Source organism: Mesoplodon densirostris, chromosome 3 (assembly GCF_025265405.1).
Source record: "Mesoplodon densirostris isolate mMesDen1 chromosome 3, mMesDen1 primary haplotype, whole genome shotgun sequence".
NCBI classification, from domain to species: Eukaryota; Metazoa; Chordata; class Mammalia; order Artiodactyla; family Ziphiidae; genus Mesoplodon; species Mesoplodon densirostris.
The window spans coordinates 54,982,155-55,003,986 of record NC_082663.1 but is presented as its reverse complement, the minus strand read 5'-3'; the positions used below and the strand labels follow the sequence as shown (position 1 = coordinate 55,003,986).

Here is a 21,832-nt window from a genome sequence, read left to right as displayed (position 1 = left end):
AGACTGCTCTGTATATGGCAGTGGCCTCTACTTCCCTGGGTCACCTTGGGAGGGAACAAGAGGGGATTCCACTCCAGCTGCTTTAGCAGGCCTGAATCACGGGGTCAAGGGATGGATTTGTCCTCCTCCTGTACCAAGACCAGAAGTGGGTACTGTGAAGGTGGCCAAGGCAGCAGCTCCCTTTCTGGGATGACCCTGCTCCCTCTTGCCCTAGTTCCCAGCTCCAGCAGGTGCCACTGCAGGGCACCTTCCCTCTGCCCCCCACAGAGGGCTCTGCCCTTCCAGTGTGCCCCAGCACCTCTCCCGGTCACTCACCTAGGCCAGCTAACAAGGTGGCCTCCTTCGTGAGGACAGACTTCTGCTCCCACAACCTCTCCGATGGAAAGGGACCAGAAGCTGTTGGAGCTGGCCAAACCGCTGAAGCTCGCCTAGGGTCACTAGGAACCATGACCCTGAGAGTCCATGTGACCAGCAAAAAGGAACTGCACAACTGATTCATGTTGGCCAGGAAATGCACTGGGCCATTCTGAGGCTGGGTGCTCAGCTATTTTTGGCAAGAATGGGTACTATGCAGAAAGGACTTCCCCTTTTTTGCAGCAAAAAGCCACCAAATGCTGAGCAGTCAACAGCATTTCTTGTTCTCAGATTACCCTTCTGAGCACTCTCTGGCTGCCAGATTATCGAGGCCATCATAGCTTGATTCGATGTCTCAGCTCCAGGCATTAGCTAACCCTACCAAGCTTGGTTGCCTCGGTCCTGTGATGGCTTCCCGTGTCGGCTGCTTCCTGTTGGCGGTGCTGATTTCGGCCAGCTGTAAAGTCATCACCTCCTCAAATCCAATGTGCACTGAGGTGAGTCCAAACTATTTGTCTTTGTCCAGATTAAACCACCTGGAAATGTTGAGATTCAGCATGCAGTCCTATCTGAGCCTTAAAAGGGCAACGAGGTGTGTAGGAGTTTTTCTTTACAGTGAAAAAGGAACCAAAGAGCTCAGCCGGGGAGATGATCTCACAGGTCCACAGTAGGAAGAAGTGAGAGTTGTTTTTCTCTGCAAACAATTTCTCCCAAATAATCCCAGTTGGGACATAAGATGTCAACAGGGTCCCAGTGCAAAGAGCAGACCTCCAAACCTGCTCCCTAGCATGGCGGAGCGTTTGTCCAACTTCCCAGCACATGGCCACTTCCCCAAAGAGTCCTTCAGTTTCCTGGCATTCAGGACGGAGACTAGTAAAGACCACCTGTGCCAGGCTTTAGAGCATATAAAGATCACTCTGAATGAGTCTGGCTTTCTCCTCGAGTTGGACAGCCCTCCATCTGTTTCACTAACCCCCAGGAGAAACATCTGAGCATAGAGCCAAGTTGCACCTTCTGTTTTGGACCACAACAGTATTTATCAACCTGTGGGAAGTTCTTGGGGAGGGTGGTGAGAGAGAGAAAGGAGAAGGGCTCATTCTCTTGCCATCCTCCTCCCATTACCTCTGATTCCAGCAGGTATCCAGCACCATGTGGCCTGTCGGACAAGTGCTGTAAACAGGAAGGACCATCAGTCTTGGTGGCTGAGTGGGCTGCTTTCCTAGGTTGGGGCTGAATGATGAAAAAGAGGCAGGAGTAGCAGGATGGAGAAAAGCAGTGCATAGGAGCCAGGGTTAGGAGAATAAGGAGAGCGGGGCAAGGACCCACCAGACAAGAGCAAGAATCAAAGCTAGGACTGGAATAACGGAACCTTGTTAGTCTGGTATTGGGATGGAATTAGGATGCACGCTCAGACCAAAAGGAGGTACGATGCCCAGGGGAGATTTCTCAGTCTGCTATAACAAAGTACCACAGACCAGGGGACTCCAACAACAGAAACTTACTTTTGTACAATTCTCGAGTCTGGAAGTCCAAGATCAAGGTGTTGGCAAGGTTGGCTTCTTCTGAGGCCACTCTCCTTGGCTAGTTGATGGCCTTCCTCTCCCTATGTCTTCACATCATTTCCCCTTTCTATGCATCTGTGTCCAAATTTATTGTTCTTATAAAGACACCAGTCATATTGGATTGGATTAGGGCCTACCCTAATGACCTCACTTTAACTTAATTACCTCTTTGAAGAGTCTATCTCCAAATAAAGTCTCATTCTGAGGTACCGATGTTAAGACTTCAGCATATGAATTTGGGGGAGACACAATTCAGCCCACAACAGAAGGGGGCAAGTAAAAGGTTTTTATCAGCTCCAGAAGGCTGTATCCTCATAATTCAGGTTGAAAAATCAACTGCACAGAGGCCTGTAGGTAACATGTAAGAGGGTAGGAGTGGAGACACCATCTCCTCAGTAATCAGGCAGGGTATGCCATCCACCTTCTAGCAACATCCTCAGATGGGATAATATTACCATTAAATTCCAGCTCATTGGGAACCAGTCCATGTTAAACATCCTACTCTTAAGTCTACCAGTTCACTTTTTAAATCCCCACATTGCAGCAAAGTCTGTGCAGCCTTTCTGAAGCCCACAAGGGCCCTCACTGCTGGGAGATTTTGGAAATCCCTGAAAATATTGGACCAGTCTAGATTCCTATTGAAGACATCAGGCCCTAGAGTCACCAGTTGCTTTTTGCAAATGGTACCTGCTTTAGCAGAGGGAAGGAGAAAGAGGCAGGAAGAGCTAGTCCTTTTATTGCCTATTCAGAGGACTTCCATGCCATTCAGGTGGCAGGCGTGATACTGAGCATCCCAGGACCTCCAGGCCTGGCCTATGCTACAGTGAGAGATTTCCTTTTTGGAGAAGTCAGGTGAGACTGAAACCTTCCAATATCACATCCTCCCTGCAGCCATCCCTCTGAAAGGACTCTGATTTTAAATGCCTTGGGACCTATTCAATTAATACTGGGTCTATATTTTCCTTTACCTCTTCTATCATGTTTGAGTTCATGATAGCAGGATTCTAAGACTATTTATAGAGCCCTCACTTCTATGTCAATACTGGGGAAGGAACTGGGAGATACGACTTTTTCCTGAAGGTAAGGACCGTCTAGGCTTCAGAAAAGTGAGATAAAGTAGAAGTGGTACGAGAGGAAGCTTTTGATTTAACGGTTTGGCCCTTTTTCAGGTGAAATTCACTCCAGCTTGCCCACTCCTTTCTCTTGTTTTCCTTTCCTCATTCATTCTTCCTCTTCAGTTTCAGCAAAATTAACACATACTGTATATATGTTCATGTGACCACCATGAATTTATCAGGCCCTATCCTGAAAACAAGGGTTTGGTTTTGTTTTGAGTTCAGTAAATTTTTTATTGAAGTAAAATATACATACAGAAAAGCTCACCAATCCTAAGTGTAGAGCTCAATGAGTTCTCACCAAGTGAACACATCCATGTGAGCAGCACAGAGATCAAGAAACAGAACTTTCTCAGCACCTCAGGAGCCCTCTCATGTCTCCTCCCGGTCACTAGCCCCCAAGACCATCAAGTACTCTCACTTATATCACCAAAAATTGACTTTGCCTCTTTTTGAATCTGTGTACATGAGACCATACAGTGTGTACTCTTCTGTGTCTGGCTGCTTCCACTCAATATCAAACACGTGATATTTATATATGATGTTGTGTGCAGCCATCATGTGCTCCATTAATCACTGAATGGTATTCTGTTTTATTAGTGAAACTATTTATTTATACATTCTACTGTTAGTGGACATTTGCACTGTTTTCAATTTTTTGCCTATTATGAATGTTGCTGCTTTGGATATCTTTACCTAGGTCTTTAGTAAACAAATGTTTATTAGGTGTATAATACGGAGTAGATGTATTTAGTCACAGGGTACACATATGTTTAACTTCAGTAAATATTGCCAGACAGTTTTTCAATGGCTTGGTACCCATTTATCCTCACCAGCAAAGGATATGAGTTCTGATTGCCCTACAGCCTCACTAACATTTGCTATGTTTGTTTAAGAACATTAGCTCTTCTGATGGATGGGGTATTTCACTGGGATGTTTTATTTTCCTGATAAATAATTAAATTGAGTATATTTATGTATCCTTGTGTGTGTTTGTGTATGTGTGTGTGTGTGTGTGTGTGTGTAAGTGCCTATTTCAAGTCTTTGGCCCCTTTTCTCTTACGTTGTCTGTATTTTGTTTTTTGTTTTTTGTTTTTGTAGTGGTTCTTCATGTATTCTGGATACAGGTTCTTTATCACATTACAAATATATTCTCCCACTCTGTGGCTTGCCTTTTTACTCTCCTGACATTTTTTGATGAACAGAAACCTTTTATTTTAATATTGCTTGATTTATCATTGTTCCTTTATTTATTTTCAGTGCATATCTGTTCTGTTTAAGAAATTTTTGCCGGGACTTCCCTGGTGGCGCAGTGGTTGGGGGTCCGCCGGCCAATGCAGGGGATGCGGGTTCGATCCCTGGTTCAGGAGGGTCCCACATGCCGCGGAGCGTCTGGGCCCTCATACCGCAGCTACTGAGCCTGTGCTCTAGAGCCCGCGAGCCACAACTACTGAGCCCATGCGCGGCAACTGATGGGGCCTGCCCGCCTGGAGCCCGTGCTCCACAACGGGAGAGACCACAGCAGTGAGAGGCCCACACACAGCAGTGGAGACTCAGTGCAGCCTAAATAAATAGATAGATAGATAGACGATAGATAAATAACTTAAAAAAAAAGAAATTTTTGCCAACGCAAGGCCATGGAGATATTAACCTATGTTTTCTTCTGGAAGTTTTATCATTTGGTATTTATTTCTAAGTTTCACATGTAAATTTACAGTCCATCTGGAATTGCTTTTTGCCTATGATGTGAGGTAGGAGTCAGGATGAATTTTTTAATAAAACTTTTTGTTTGAATAAAATGTCAAACCTTGACAAATTCTAAAATATTCTAAAAATATTATAATGAACACTCGTAAATACTCCACATAGAACCTTCCATGATTAAATGCTCTGTGTGTGTATTCATGTAGGTATGTGTATCATAAGTAACAAAATTAGATCTATGACCAGGTTTTTGGAGGCTGACCAATATGCAAAGAGTAGCTGGAATTCAGTGTTCTGTGATTTAGACTCAGGTAACATTTTAGATGTGCCCTTGAATAATTGCTTGGGAGTGTAGGCATGCCTCCTCATTTCAAATGGGCTCATCTTGACTATTCTGTCCCCTTAAAACCATGGTAGGAGAGAGTCTTTTGGGTCTAGGTATGGGGAGAGTGTTTAAGTAGAGCTCCGTTTTAAGAGAACTCCAAATTCATGGATACAAGGGCTTCCCAATAGCTCTAGACGATGACAATGATGTTTTGATGATCCAGGGGAATGCTAACTTTTCTTGTGAGAGTGACGTACATTACCTCATTAATCCTCAGAGTTGGTCTGCCAACAGGGGTTATTATCCTCGATCTACAGCTAGGCAAAAAAGGAGGCTCAGAGAACACAGCTTGGTAGTTGAGAGCTGAGATTTGAACCTGGGCAGTCTGCCTCAAGACACACAGAAAAAGAACCACTTATAATTGGAGTGCCCTTTGCCTGGAGGAGTTAGACTGACAACAAAGTTTTAGGGCTGTAACCTCTTGGGAGTGTTTTGTTTTATTTTCAGAGAGTAATTATTACTCTGTGATTTGGCTCAGTCAAATTGCTATCTCTGGATAGAGGAGTGATCACCGAGGGAGGGCTGAGGTGCAGTGTCCCAGACTCCTCGTGCCTGGCGGAGCTGGCTGCTGTGGGTACCAAGTGCAGAGGAGACATCCCAACAAGTGGGATCAGCACTTGCGTGAAACTCAGAGAATTTGAAATCAGAAAATGATCTCAGCACTTGTGAGGAGAGAAAATATTGTGGAATGGCAGGGGGTTAGAGATGCAGCAGAAAGAAGCAAAATAAGATCCTGATTGAAAAAATGCAAATGAATACCTGGAGGGAAAAGGGATTGCAGACACAGATGTAGCACTTGGGAGTCCTGCTCTGTGTAAAGGCACAGCTCTGAGGCGGAGCTGGAGATGAACTGACCGGCACAGGTCTCAGTGCAAATGCCCATGATATGGATTAGGGACGGGCATGGGGCAGTTGTCCTGAATACCAGCTGGCTTTGTCTCAGCCCTGCTGGCTGCCTAAGTTCACATCCAGAAGGGTCCTGTCTACGATGGAATGGCCAAAGCAGAGGAATGAGAAAGGGACTTTGGAAACTGACCTTAGACTGAGGTCTAGCGATGAATCTGGGTCTATAAGAAGTGGTCATGTGGGGCTCAGAGAAACCACAGGAGCTGCAAAAGCGGTGGTGGGTGTCTGCCTAGAAAAGCAACTGAACCCGTGGTCCTCACAGCTGGCCCAGCCCTGGGCAAAATGGCAGTGGCTACACAGTCAGGACCCAGCAATCCTCTTTTACACCCTGTCCTTTCCTGCTCTGTTGTATTATCATTCTGCTGCCTGGGAATCCCGTGCTATGCTATCAGAACTCACCCCTAGAAAGTTTTGCTGTGAAAACTGACAGTGAATAAGATACAATCTCACTGACATAGTTCTATGAACAATGTATAACCTGAATCAAATCATGAGGAAACATACAAACCCCAAAGGTGTAACATTCTGCAAACTATGAGCCTGGATTCTTAAAAAAATTAATCAATGCCAGGAGAGACCAGGAAAGGCTGAAGAATCATTTCAGATTACGGGAGACAAAAGAGATGTGGAAATGAGATGCAGTGATTGTACGGGAGTGTGGCTGTGAAAGCCCTGGCAGAAGAGCCCAGAACAGTCTCTGAAATGTGTTTGGTTTTCAAATTTTCTTATGAGCTGCAGTTATTGTCATTTGCGTCTTTCTTTAGGAATCAAGGGCAGATAGTTCATTGCAGTTTATGTAACTAGAGATTATTGAGTGTTACGACCCAGGCTCGTGGTGGTGGACTTCTCAGTACTCCTGGGAAGTGTTATGCACTGGTTCTTGGGTTTTCACTAGGTTGAAACTGAGCTATTCCTTTCCATTTGCTAGGCGCTCCCTCAGGCCACTGGCTCAGGAGAGCTAGTGCTCCATTCCAACTTTGGGAATCACATTAATGCAGTGAAGTGCTTATTAAAGCATACAGTTTAGTTGTTATGGGCACATTATATTCTGGAAAAGGAGGGAATTGCCAATGTCGAGCCTTTTGCTAAAGGACCAGAATAGAGAGAGATGAGTTGAGAAAAGGCCCCCTTTCTCCACGTATATATGACATCAGCTATGCCAGTGGAGACCAGAAAAGAAAAATGTCTCCTCAAAGCTAATCCAGACCTTAGCAGCTGCACATACATCTTCTCTCTAGGTCTTCCATGTTCAGGGGGACCAAAGAGGGGTCTAGCAGCATGTGTTTTCCCCCACCAGTCAATCAAGTATGTTTTAAATGCAAAGTGTGCATTTCAAGGGCATTATGTAGGTTTGTGGCCGTGCCTGAAGGGCTTTGGGTCTATGAAACAATTATGGATTACAAGAAAATATAAATATGGCAATTTCATCAGTGACTTTCTTAATACTGTCACAATATAGAAGAAAACCAGTGATTTCCTGTAAATGAGCATGCTCACTGTACCTACAAAAAAGCGCCCAACTAAGCAAAAGTGGAGTGAATAAAGGCAAAAGCAGTTAAATTAGCAACACCTCTAAAATGTCACACTTCAGAGCAAAGGTGGATGTGTGCCATCTTCTGTTTCTAACTAAGCAGACCTGTTTGCAACTCAGGATGAGGACAGCTGCTGATTTAGACTTCCATGGGGCAGGTCTTTCCCAGTCCAGGGCAGTCTCAATGGGGTGTCTAGTGAGACCACTCTAGTGAGACCACAGAGAAAGCAGGGCCTGAAAGGTTGGATGAAATCACATGGAGCCTGAGATGAGCTGAGAGATGGCTTATGGTTCTGGGATGTCTTTCTTCTTTGTATCCCCAAGTGTACTTTTTCTTGGAGATCATTTCTTTCTTTCCCTGGAGCCTCCCCATGCAAAATATACCCCAACAGACCTTCATACCTGCCCCACTATCCTTTATCCTAAGGCATCATCCAGATAAATTATGAGCCCACAGTTCTATAGGCTTCTAACTAACCCCTTCCCATTTTTACCTAGTTAGTCCAAGATCTATAACTTGAGTTTGCACTTCTAGCAAGCAGTAAACAACCAACGTCAGAACACTTGACTCTCCTGGGGACCCAGAATGAGGAAGTCCTCTGAATTTATGTGCAGGGCTGTGCCCAAATGTTAGGTCTGGTATCAGCAGCCTACAGTTCCAGAGATTTAAAACTCAGTCATTCTTCAAGATTACAAGACCTATGACCTAAGATCTGTGCCATGCTACTAGTTCTTTTTTAAAAAGATTGTATTAAGAAAATTTCTAAATATGTACAAAAGCACTTAGTTACGGGGAACTTTGCGTGCATCACTCCACATTCAACAACCATCAACGTTTTGCCTACTAATTTCTGCTATCGACTCCTTCCTTTCTTGCCAAAGTATTTTAAAGCAAATCCCAAGCATCATGTCATTTTGCCTCTAAATCCTTCAAAATGCAACTCAAAATAAGAACATTTCTCCTACATAACGGCAAGGTCATTATCATTAACATAATTCACAGTTTCTTAGTATTCTCTAATATCCTGTCCTCATTCAAAGTTCCCTGATTAAATGTCTTTTCCCAAATGCTTTATTTGAATCAGCATCTAAAGAAGGGCTACTCTATGTCATATGATCCAGAAATCCCACTCCTGGGCATATATACAGACAAAACTATAATTCGAAAAGACACCTGCACTCCAATATTCATTGCAGCACTATTTACAATAGCCAAGACATGGAAGCAACATAAATGTCCATCAACAGATGAATGGATAAAGAAGATGTAGTACATATATATACAATGAAATACTACTCAGTCATAAAAAAGAACGAAATAATTCCATTTGCAGAAACATGGATGGACCCTAGAGGTTATCATACTAAGTAGGTCATAAAGAAGAAGACGAATACCATTGATTTCACTTATACATGGAATCTAGAATACATCACAAATGAACTTATTTACAAAACAGAAACAGACTCACAGACATAGAGAATAGACTTGTGGTTGCCAAGAGAGTGGCGGTGAGGGAGGATTAGAGTGGGAGTTTGAGATTAGCCAATGCAAACTATTATATATAAAACAGATAAACAACAAGGTCCTACTGTATAGCACAGGGAACTATATTCAATACCCTGTGATAAACCATAATGGAAAAGAATATGAAAAAGAATATATATATAAAATATATATACACACATACATATATGTATAACTGAATCACTTTGATGTACACCAGAAACTAACATGACATTGTAAGTCAACTATACTTCAATAAAAAATTTAGAAAAGAAGGGCTCTTCTATTTTCTGTTGGTTATGTCTCTGAAGTAGCTTTTGTATGTGTCTCTTTTTATAAGAGCAGCCTCCTCTCTCATCTCACCCCCTTGCTCTCCACTTCTGCCAAACATCATTCACATTTTGATAAAACGAAGTCAGTCATGCTATGGAATGCTCCACCTTCTGCCTTTGGCTGACTGCTACCTTGTGGTGCTGTTTACCTGAAATCCCCCAAATCACTTATAGACTGAAAGTTAGGCCTAAAGTCTTGATTGGATTTAAGCTTAAACTTTTTTTTTTTTTTTTTTTTTTGCGGTACGCAGGCCCCTCACTGTTGTGGCCTCTCCCGTTGCGGAGCACAGGCTCAGGACGCGCAGGCTCAGTGCCCATGGCTCATGGGCCCAGTCGCTCCGCGGCACGTGGGGTCTTCCCGGACCGGGGCACGAACCCGTGTCCCCTGCTTCGGCAGGCGGACTCTCAACCACGGTGCCACCAGGGAAGCCCAAGGTTAAACTTTTTTTGGCAATACTTCATAGGTGGTCCTGTGTACTTCATACTGCATCACATCACAAAGTATGTAATATCTGATCGTATTCTTTTGTCGAAGCTAATCTAGAGTTGATTTGTTTGTTCCAAAGTGAAAGAAAACATTTCCATGCATCCAAAATCAAAACTATAAAATTGCGCTCAGAGAAGGCTTGTTTTCATCCCCGCTCCTCCATCTGGTTCCTTCCTTTCCCTTAAATATAACCAGTTTGCTGTTTTCCCCCATGGTTTCTTCTTGTAAATGTAAGAAAATACACACATACCTTCCTTACACAAAAGGTAGCATACTGTATACCATATACCATATACAATATATACTAATAGACGTTCTGCACCTTGCTTTTTTCACCTTACAATAAACCTGTATATCACTCCATCATCAGTTTATGGAGATTGTGCCTATCCTTTTTTCAGCTACACAGGGTTCTATTCAGTGAATATACCATATTTTGTTCAAGTGGTCCTATATGGATAGATAATCTGATTATTGCCAATCTTTTGCTATTGTAAAAAATACTAAAATGAATAACGTTATGCATAAGTCATTTTGTGTTTTTCCAAGTATTATATTTGGTGAAGATTCCTAGAAGTAAGACTGCTGCTCATAGGATAAAACATGTAATTCTGCTAGATACTCAACCATATACCATATACTGTCTGATATTAATTTACATTGTTTCTCTCATCAGAAAGAAGACAACAAGACATATAACTGTGAAAATTTAGGTCTCAGAGAAATTCCTGACACTCTACCAAATACAACAGAATTTTTGGAATTCGGCTTTAACTTCTTGCCTACAATTCAAAATATAACCTTCAGCAGGCTCATAAATCTTATCTTTTTGGATCTGACCAGGTATGTATCTGAGTTCTTTGCGTGTGCTTGATGTTTTACTTAGGTCAAAACACAACTTGCATTCAAATTGTTTCCACGACCTTCTTTTGGGGCACGGGGACAACATGCTTATTCTGCATGTTTACCCTTTCCCATGAAATATTTTTATACAGGTAAAATATAATTTAAATAAGCACCCATCAGTGGAGAGGAAAGTGGCTTGTTCTCAAACTAGATTGTGTCAGCAGTGCTGTTTATGAAGTTCTAAGGAATATCAATAACAAAACTGAAAATAAATCTACTACATCAGATGCCACATCATACTATATTTTAGCATAGTTGACTATTAATGGGTGTGACATTTTAAGAAAAAAATTAGAGGAGAAATACATGCCATCTACTAATTTTTTCCTGAAACTTGGTAAAAAAAGAGTTCCATTATTTGGTTTCAGAGGCAGAATTAGGATTCTAAATGCTGAACCAGTGCTTGTGAACCAGCAGGCAGAAGTATCATAAGAAAATAAGGGAAGAGAGTGAAAGGGAAATGCAGCTGGTGTGTGTGTGTGTGTGTGTGTGTGTGTGTGTAATGGGGGGAAGGGCTCCGTATGTGGATGAGGTCTGCACCCCTTGCAGCAGCTCTACTTCTTCTACTTTGGTCCTTCAACTTAAGCTTCTACAGAGCAGGAGAGTATTGACATACATAGAACTGTACGTTCACATCTGCATAACCACCACTGGGAGGTAGGTATGGAACATACTGCCATCCCACTCATGTTAGATAGGAAAACAGAGGTTAAGGAGATTTTATGAGCTTGCTTAAGGTCACACGGGAAGGAAACTGGGACTCTGCTCTCCTGACTCCCAGTCCAGAGTCTCCCAGATAACCCTAGGCTACCTCCCAGCCAAGACTCCATTAGATACAATTGAGAGAAAGCCTTGCCCTTTCAGATCTTTCTGTTACCTACCTAGTTTTGCCACAAAGAAATTTACTTTCCCTCTCCTTTATCATTTCTCATTTTCAGATGAGATGAGTTGGATCACATTTTTAAGAAGTGTTGGGCCAGGATAGCTTTTGTAGCTGAAGGACTTTTAGTTTCCTCTACTGCTATTTTGAAAGAGTGATAACAATAGGACCTCATACTTTCTAAAATCCTCCTCTTCTGCTCCCCTCCCCAGCTGTTATCTGGCTACCAATGAGGCACTGTTTTTATTACTTAACGCAGTCGTGGTTTCTTTAGCTTTACCAACTTGCTTTCTATCCCCTTTTCTCATTCCTCTGTCTTGCTTTTCAGACCTTCCTCTCTGGAATGATTTTCCTTTCTCCTAAAGCACCTCCTTAGACATTGCTTTAGTGAGTGTCTGTTAGCAGTCAACTCCCTCAGTTTTTGTTTTTCTGAAGATATCTTTATTTCACTCTGATTCTTGAAAGATAGCATTTTCTGGCATATGATTCTAGGTGGACAGTTGTTTTTTTCTCGGCCCTTTGAGGCTATCATTCCAGTATCCTACTGTTGCTTTTGGGAGATCATCTATCTGTCTAGCTGTTGTTTGCATGTTGGCAATCTGTCTTTTCTTCTCTGGACATTTCCAGTAGCTTAGCTTTGTCCTTGGAATTCTGTAATATCACAATGATGCACTGTGTAGATCGTCAGGCTCCTTGAATCTGAGATTGGCGTCTTTCATCAATTCTAAAATATTCTAGCCACTATCAATTTGAACTCCGGTTTGCCCCCATTCACTCCTGTATCTCCTTTGGATCTCTGATGAGACTTATATTGCATCCTCTTATCTGCCCTTTATATATCTTAGTCTCTCTTTCTTGTTTTCCAACTCTTTGTGTTTTGGACTACATTCTAGGTAATTTTCTCATATTTACTCCTAGTCCATTAATATCCTCTTCAGCTGTGTTTAATCTCCTGTATAAACTATCCATTGGCTTATAATTTCAATTATTAACTTCTCCCATTTCAATAAGTTTCACTGATTTTTCATTTTACAAATATATGAGATCAGTTTTGATATTTTTTCCTTCATCATACTTTTGGTTCTTGGTGTTACCTTTAAACATATCAAACATATGTTTGACAAAAGCATATTTATTATATGTTCTGATAATATTCAATACATATCAGCTATATAATATATTCTTTATATATCATATATATACATATATATGATATATATATATACATACACATTATCAGATATATCTGATAACTCTGGCATCTGCTACCTTTTTTAATCTGATTCTGTAGAACTTTTTTTTTTGGCTGACTTAAGCTAATGTGTTTTCCTTATGTGTTTAGTGAATTTTATTTTGAGCTCATTTATCATGTGGAACTTTGTGCAAATCTTTGTTTAAAATGTTTTCCTGGAACTAGATAACACCAATGAATTATTAATATTTTCATGTGTGACAATGGCATCATGGCTATAGAAAATAAGCCTATTTTTTTGGAGATGCATACTGAAATATGTATGGACACCTAGGATTTGACATAAAATAATTTAGGAGAGAGAAGTAGGTATAGATGAAGAAAAGAAGCATATATGGTAAAATTGTGAGAATTGTTGCATTTGTGTGAAAGATATATGGAAGTTCATCGTACTATTCTCTTTACTTTTATGTAAATTTGAAAGTTCTTCTTATAAAAAATTAGTTAAGTACATGACTCCAGAAAAGGTTTCTCTTTACTTCTGCTAGTTACCTGAAGTCACTACCATCCTGGAACTGCTTTAAGCTAACTTTTCCACTTGGGTTTCTTTGGGGAAGTCCACAGAGGTAGCATAAATTCAGGCTACAGTTCTCATAGGTGGAAGCTTCTGGTTAAAGGATCTCAGAGGAGACTTTTCTTGTTGTTCTTGTTGTTGCTGTTCTACCCAGAGCCAAGGCCAAGACAAAAGCATATCCTAAAGGTCTCCCTCTGTGAGTTTTCTTTTTTAAGGTCACCCATTGAAAGGATCCTTTGAGGGTCCTGGTAGTTTGCAGGTTTTGATAAGACCTCCTATCCTGTCCTCAAGTTTGTCTCCTGACACTGGTCCATGTGGCTCATTAACACCCAGGCTCTAGGCCACTAGGGATTGGCAAATATTGACAGACATGACAAAACTAGCTACAGAACTCCCTTGGTTCTATGGATTCAAGCTTCCCTTTGAAAATGCATTTCTAAGTAATTCCTTTACTGACCTTCAGGGGAGCTGTGTGTGTGTGTGTGTGTGTGTGTGTGTGTGTGTGTATAATCCAATATTTTTAGGTGTAATATCAGGATGGGTTTCTCTGAACCTCTAGTGTTCCATGTTTCTATGGGGCATTTTCATGTATACCATTTGAATCACAACCATTCTACAAAGTAATCATTGTTGCTATAATTTAGAGAAGAAAAAACTGAGGTTGAAAAAAGTTGTGACTTGCCCAGGATGACACAGATTCATACTTTACATAGCATATGTTATATATTATGCAGTATATAAGACATATTTTATATCACTTATAATGGTAAATAATAGTTTGATTTTGCCTACAATCAAACCACTAAACTGTTCCAAACACAGACCTCTGAGAGTTCAATCTAAAATACCTGGAAAAAAATTCTAAATCAGAGTGTTCAGATCTGAAGCTAGTCATTAACTCAACAGGCCATCTGTGGGTACTGAAGAAAGTTTATTATGTTTTACTTTGAATAATAATGTACACTGTTTTTACTATACACAAAAGATGGCTTTGTTACTATAGGCCACTGTGACAGCATTTTTTTCTTTTCCCTAATTAATTCTTATTAAATACTATTATCTTTTTAAGGTGCCAGATTAACTGGGTACATGAAGATACTTTTCAAAACCATCATCAACTGAATAGCATTGTGTTAACTGGAAATCCCCTGATATTCATGGCAGAAACATCACTTACCGGGCCCAAGTTGCTGAAGCATCTTTTCTTAACCCAAACAGGAATATCCAATCTTGAGTTTATCCCAGTGCACAACCTGGAAAACCTGGAAAGTTTGTATCTTGGAGGCAACCATATTTCCTCCATTAATCTCCCAGAAAACTTCCCAACACGGAATCTGAAAGTCCTGGATTTTCAGAATAATGCTATACACTACATCTCTAGTAAAGACATAAACGCTCTGGAACAGGCCACGAACCTAAGCCTTAACTTCAATGGCAATGACATTAAAGGCATTGAGCCTGGGGCTTTCAATTCAAAAATCTTTCAAAGTTTGAAATTTGGAGGGTCTCTCAACTTATCTGTTATACTGAAAGGTCTACAGAACTCTACTATTCAGTCTCTTTGGCTGGGGACATTTGAGGACACTGATGACCAACACCTCACTTCAGCCACATTTGAGGGACTTTGTGACATGGCTGTTGAAAGCATCAACCTACAAAAGCACCATTTTGATGGCTTCTCACCTTCTACATTTCGGTGCTTCACTCGACTCCAGGAGTTGGATCTGACGGCAGCTCACTTGAAAGGATTACCCTCTGGGATTGAGGGTATGAACTCTCTCAAGAAATTAGTTCTCAATGCAAATAGTTTTGACCAATTGTGTCAAATCAATGCTGCCAGTTTCCCATCCCTTACAGACCTCTCTGTCAAAGGCAACGTGAAGAAACTTGACCTCGGTGCCAGGTGTTTGGAAAAACTAGCAAATCTTCAGAAACTTGATTTAAGTCACAGTGATATTGAGGCTTCTGACTGTTGCAATCTGCAACTCAAAAACCTGCCCCACTTGCAATACTTAAACCTGAGCTACAATGAGCCCCTTGGTCTCGAGGATCAGGCGTTCAAAGAATGTCCTCGGCTAGAACTACTGGATTTGGCATTTACCCACCTGCTTGTTAAGGCTTCACAAAGTCCTTTCCAAAACCTCCATCTCCTGCGGGTTCTGAATCTCTCTCACTGCCTCCTTGATACCAGCAATCGGCACCTTCTAGAAGGCCTGCTGGATCTCCGGCATCTGAATGTACAAGGGAATCACTTTCAGGATGGGAGCATCTCAAAGACCAACCTACTTCAGACAGTGAGCAGCTTGGAGATTCTGATTTTATCCTCTTGTGATCTCCTCTCCATAGACCAGCAAGCATTCCACGGCCTTGGGAAAATGAGCCACTTAGACTTAAGCTACAACAGCCTGACAGGCGATAGCATGGATGCTCTTAGGCCTCTTAAGGGGATCTACCTCAATCTGGCCGCCAATAACATTCGCATCATCCCATCCCATCTCCTCCCCACCTTGTCTCAGCAGAGCACCATTAATTTAAGTCACAATCCCCTGGACTGCACTTGCTCAAATATCCATTTCATAACATGGTACAAAGAAAACCTGCATAAACTCGAGGGCTCGGAGGAGACCGTGTGTGCAAATCCCCCACCTTTAAGGGGAGTTAAGCTGTCTGATGTCAAACTGTCTTGTGGGATGACGGGTATGGGCATTTTCTTTCTTGTAGTATTTGTATTCTTGCTCGTCATTCTGCTCATTTTTTCAGTTAAATTTCTTCTTAGGTGGAAATACCAGCACATTTAGTGCTGAAGATTTCTAGAGATAGAAAATAAATATGTTTAGCAAAATTGCCCTCAGTAAAGGAACTGTTGTTTGTTAGTGACCAGACTTTTCAGATGGGTTCCTGGAGCCGGGTAGGGATTCACTGGGCTTTTCTGAGTCCCAGAACTAATAAGTCTCCTGGGAAGGTAAACTGACTAGGGCCAGAGGGCCAGGTGCAGCTGTGAGAGACACAGAGCCTTTTCCTCACATGGAAGGTGGCTAGAAGTTGAGGAGAACCCATGGCAGGGAAAGGCCAGGAGAGTGACCTAGTAGGACGCCATCACTTCCATTCATGAGCATCCTTTGAAGTACCTCCCACCTTGACCCGAAAAGGAGGTCATCAACTGCCACAGCTTGGCAGTGCCAAGGACCCCAGCTCCCCAGCTCTCTACCCCACAGCTCGGGCACTGTGCTTGGCTCTGAGTTCTCAGTAATGTAGCCATTTGGGAAACAAGTTGGAGATAAAGTCTCAAAGCTTATTTTAAATGACAAAGAGAAAACAAAGAATTTAAAAGAAGAGGCTGAAAAATGTATCTTGCCATCAAATTGACTTCGTTAACCTCCTTAATCCTTATTTCTCTAAGGATTCTACAATGCCTCTGCAGTGCAAATAGCTCCAAGGGGAAAAAAAAAAGACACCCCTGCCAGGATGCCCCTCCCCCAGGGTTTAGGAGTTTTGCACATTGGCCACCCTCACTTCAGAACCAAGGAGACTTTTTCTACCTACCTGGTGTTCTCGCTCTTATTATGTTACAGATCCTAACTTACAGGTGGGCTGTGGTCCAAATGCTCTTCTCACTTGAATGTCTGATCCTTAGAAGCTTCTTTCTCACAGGAACCGTGAGATAAATGGTGGTTTGGTTCCCAGGCCAGCTCTCAAAAGCCTATTCACCGGGGATAGCAACTGAGATAACACATTTACAATGAAAAACTAGTGGAAGAAAGAAAGCATCCCGGCACAGTCACCACTGGGAACACAGTAAGCTGCCTTAGTGAGCAGTAGTTTCTGTTGAGGCTGGGGGGATTGCAAAGATTATACCAGCAACAGAGAGGGGACAAAATCATTAAATGCAGATAGAGAACAGGGAAGCTGGCAGTGTAATGACTTAGGCCTTCTTCTCAAGGTCCAAAGGGTGACACCCATGCAGGGCTTGATCTTCTGAAATCTGCATTGGCAGACAAGAGAATTGAGCTCTTGTACTCAGGTGTTGCATTTATAAGGCCTGGATTAAGCTGAATAACCCGTTTTAGGCTAGAGGTAGTAGCTTATAGTTATAAAATTCTGATTGGATAACAAAGTAAAAATTGATTAACATCCAATGAGAATTGATTAGCCCTTAGGTTGAGGGCATATTAGTGGAACAGAGTAGAAACTTGGGGACCAGCTCTTTACCTCTGTACCCCCAGGAAAAGCAGGAAAGACAAAGGAATAGTGAAGGGAAGCCATAAACCTTCACTGCAAATGCTTTGCCAGTCTTAGGGGATTTTTTCGTGTAATACTACGCAGGAGCCTAAGTTTTCCCAGATGTTCTTGGTCAAGGACACAAGACGGGGGCTGGGGTAAGGGGAGTGAGGCACTTGATTTGGGTGCAAAATTTAAGGGGGAACCAAAACACTCAGTAATCAGGCAAAAACATTACTTTTAAAACTTTAAATCAAGGCAAAAAAATATCCGTGATAAATATCAAAAGTTTTTAAACATAGCCAGGATCCACAACAGCACCATGAGGAACCATATTAGAACCTGAGGCAAAAGGAAACTCACTAGTAGCCGTCCCATCTTTGTTTAAAATTTTGGTATTTTTGTTCATTGTGGATATTTTACATTAGTTTTGATATCTTAATGTTGCATTAAAATACTATTCTTCTTTGTTACTGAGTTCTTGGTGTCCCCTTAAGTTTGGCGTCCAAGGTGGGTGCCTCACTCACCTCACCCTGTCCCTGCCTTGAGGACCGGTAAGAAGTGGGGCTTCCCAGCTAACCCAGGCTGCAGTTTACTGAGGGCCCGTTCGCAGTCACATTACCTCAGTTTTACTCCAAAATGTCCCATCTCCTTCCCCTTTAGTTTCTGGAAACAGGAAGAAGTATTCAAGATTTTACACCTTGTTCCCTCATGCTCATCTAACTCCCAACTCCTGGGCTCCAAGGCATCCTTCCTTCAAAGCCAAGAGAGGTGGCAGAGATGAATGGGTACCAAAGCCCTCTGAGCGCTAGGCGGCCTGGGCCTGGTGAGAGAGGGCAAGCAGAGCACACTCTACTAATGAAACGAAACATCACACAATTAACTGTTTTAATTATCTTGAACACCAGCATTTGGGAAAACAGGTGGCTGGGAAGGGAGTTTTCTTCGGCTTTCCTGAGGGAGACTTAGTAAGGCAGTCATTTAAGGATGTGTGTTAAAGGGAGAAAGAAAGTGCCTGGAAATATGAGGATATCATGACACACCCCTTCAGCCACCTTCGCTCCTTCCCTAGGCCTAGGATGGCATCACTTTGAGAAGGCCAGTCTGAGCCGCTGCTGGGTTGTTATTGGCTCTGAGTCTAGCAGTGACCAAGGCCTTTTCCCCTGAGTTTTGGGCTCAGAAGGGACCTAACGCAGAAGTGGGCACAGTTGCCTTGGCCTGTGCCGAGCAGGTGCTCTTCTAGGAAGCTTCCTAACTGCTGCTACAGGAAAGGCCCCTCATTCTAGGGACCCTTCTGAAGGCAGGCAGCCAACCCTCCCAAGTCAGAGAGCATACCTCCCTCTGACTCGATGCCACCCATGTGGCCCACTCTCGTGGTGCAGGAAGCATTCACCTTTGGGAACTCAGGCAGGAATGTAGCAGGACACACAGTCACATGTTGATTTTGTTCATTTGCTTGTCGCAAATTCGATGATCAGCTCTGGAAACTTTGGGAGATATTCCTGGTGGTGACCTGAAGATCCCAAGACCATGCTCACTGGTCCCTCCTTCCCTTTTCTTTTTCTCTTTCCTTTTTCTTTCTTTGCTGTTTCTTCCCTTCCTTCATTCCTTAACTCTTTCTCTCCCTCTTTACTTCCCTCCTTTCTTCCTTCCTTCAATCCTATCAGAGAGTATGGAAATCCACACTCTTAAGGGAATCCAGTCTGGGACTTCCCTGGTGGCGCATTGGTTAAGAATCCGCCTGCCAATGCAGGGGACATGGGTTCGAGCCCTGGTCTGGGAAGATCTCACATGCCATGGAGCAACTAAGCCCGTGTGCCACAACTACTGAGCCTGTGCTCTAGAGCCTGTGAGCCACAACTACTGAAGCCCGTGCGCTTAGAGCCCGTGCTCCGCAACAAGAGAAGCCACCGCACTGAGAAGCCCGCGCACTGCAATGAAGAGTAGCCCCTGCTGGCTGCAACTAGAGAAAGTCCACACGCAGCATAAGTAAATAAATAAATTTATTTATTTATTAAAAAAGAAAAAAAGAATCCAGTCTGATAGCACCAACCCACTGAGTTCCCTGTGCCTTCTAACAAACTTAAGCTCCTTTCTGCCTTAAGGATTTAAGCTGCAGATAGGAAATACTAATTGCTGACCTACCACTCCCTACCCACACTGTCCTCCATAATATTTAATGTGTAACTTGGAAAAACAAAAACTTCCTGTAGAGCATCTCTGGTGAGGATTGCATTGCACTAAAGACCGTAGGAACCCAAGCCCTTACAATATGTAATTGTCCATCTTGCTTTCATTTATCAGGCCCCTTCCATGCGATGCCATATGCTACTCCATAACTGAGCACTGATCTATCTAGGGCTTTGTGACAGCTCCTCTGTTTTAAGCAACAGTGAATTCACCCTACAAAGTCAGAAAGGGAGTTTTTGATGGCTGCTGTCAGTTTTATTGCTTTATCCTGGTTACTAGGATAGACTCTGCAGACATGGTGTGTTCATTGGTCTTATGTATCCCATGTTGTGGCTGCTATGATATGACAAGCTACTCCTATAAAAACATGTTATTATTGCATATTGTAGCTCAGTGAGCTGACCCTGCATTTCAAACTGTACTGAAGCAAATAGCGTTGAGGTCCATAAAAACTGACTTGGCCTCCATCACAGGGGACTCTCTGCGTGAGCTGCAACTCCCACAGTCTGGGAGCACGTTTTACATTTCCCCCGTGCCAGCAGCCATCACTGTTAACTGAACGCAACACAGACCCAAACACAGCCGTTATCTATGTATCTATGTAAAATTTCAGGGCAGGAAACTTTCATTTTATTTCTACCCATCTAATTCCCCAGTAAGTGCCGCTTACAATTTTGAAGTTTACAAAAGCATGAAATAAATGACTATAATGTTTTCATATATTAGTGTAGCAGGCAAGAGGGGTGGCTAACATTGCTTTCTATCTGCCCTGAATATTAAAGAGAAAATTAACTTGAATTACAGCAATAGAGGATGCAGTTAGTTCTACGCAAGTCACGACGGGGTGGTCCTGGGTGGTGAGTTCGAATCAATTGCCCGATACATCAAGAGCTAGGATGCCTGGTGTGGCAGGAGTTAGTCTGAAGGCTGCAGAGGAATCAGCAGCCCAGTGTTTCTCCCAGAGCTCCCGGATACTGGTTTATCAGCAGAATCATCTGGGGAATTCTTTACCAAACAGATTCCTGTGCCCCACCTCTGGATACTGGGATTCTGTTAGACTAGGGTTGGCCTTGGGCTCCCAGCCAAATGATTTCATGTGAAGTCCTTCCCTTTTCTTAACTTTATCAAACAGTAACAGAAACCTGTGTTAGGCTCCATGAGTCAGATGAGCTGAAAAACTACGCCGCATCCTGTAAGAGGAAATTTCCAAACAAAATGGGAAAAAAGTGTTAAGGAGCCTTCCAATCCATGGGTGAGACATCTGGGGAAGCAGCTCCTTAGTCTCTTCTGCCATCACTGCCAGGCCACAAGCCTCTGCCCCTCAACTACCCGGCTCTCCCACCTACCCCCACTCCATCCCAGCTGTTGACAACTTGAAATCACGTATGGAATACTGTAGGTCTTGAAAAAGGAAAGCACTAATCTATTATTCTTTTTTTTTTTTTTTTTTGCGGTATGCGGGCCTCTCACTGTTGTGGCCTCCCCCGTTGCGGAGCACAGGCTCCGGACGCGCAGGCTCCGGACGCGCAGGCTCAGCGGCCATGGCTCACGGGCCCAGCCGCTCCACGGCATATGGGATCCTCCCAGACCGGGGCACGAACCCGTATCCCCTGCATCGGCAGGCGGACTCTCAACCACTTGCGCCACCAGGGAGGCCCTAATCTATTATTCTTTAATTTGGTTTTTAAAAGCCATTATTGCTCATGAAAGATTAAACAGTGAACTGCACTGAACATTCACCTCTCGCCACCCCTCCCCCCATCTTTAGATAATATTCTCTAAACATTTGGCTGTTCGAGACATGGTCCTAGATCCTACAAAGGAAAGTAGAGGACAGCGGGTCACCTGAGCATTCATCTGTCTTCCCCTTCTCCATTTATGTCGGTTCATGGGCTTTCTAAACAGCTTGGGAGCCCTTTTTCTCTTTCTCCTGTCTTTGGAAACAACCTAAATATCCAAAAAGAGATAAATGATTAAAGACATTCTAGTTCT

At 42.8% G+C, this 21,832-nt stretch overlaps 1 protein-coding gene across 1 annotated transcript; it reads left to right on the top strand.

Moving 5' to 3' along the window:
* Window positions 1-761: 761 nt before the first annotated feature.
* On the top strand, window positions 762-16,230 carry CD180 (CD180 molecule). Its single transcript, XM_060091722.1, has 3 exons — window positions 762-851; window positions 10,557-10,723; window positions 14,502-16,230. The coding sequence occupies exons 1-3, from the start codon at window positions 762-764 to the stop codon at window positions 16,228-16,230; spliced, it is 1,986 nt and encodes a 661-aa protein (XP_059947705.1).
* Window positions 16,231-21,832: the final 5,602 nt, after the last annotated feature.

Coding starts and splice junctions, on each gene's coding strand:
- CD180 (XM_060091722.1), top strand. CDS start 762: ATGGCTTCCCGTGTCGGCTGCTTCCTGTTGGCGGTGCTGATTTCGGCC. Junction 852..10,556: donor CAAATCCAATGTGCACTGAG/GTGAGTCCAAAC, acceptor TTCTCTCATCAG/AAAGAAGACAACAAGACATA. Junction 10,724..14,501: donor ATCTTTTTGGATCTGACCAG/GTATGTATCTGA, acceptor TATCTTTTTAAG/GTGCCAGATTAACTGGGTAC.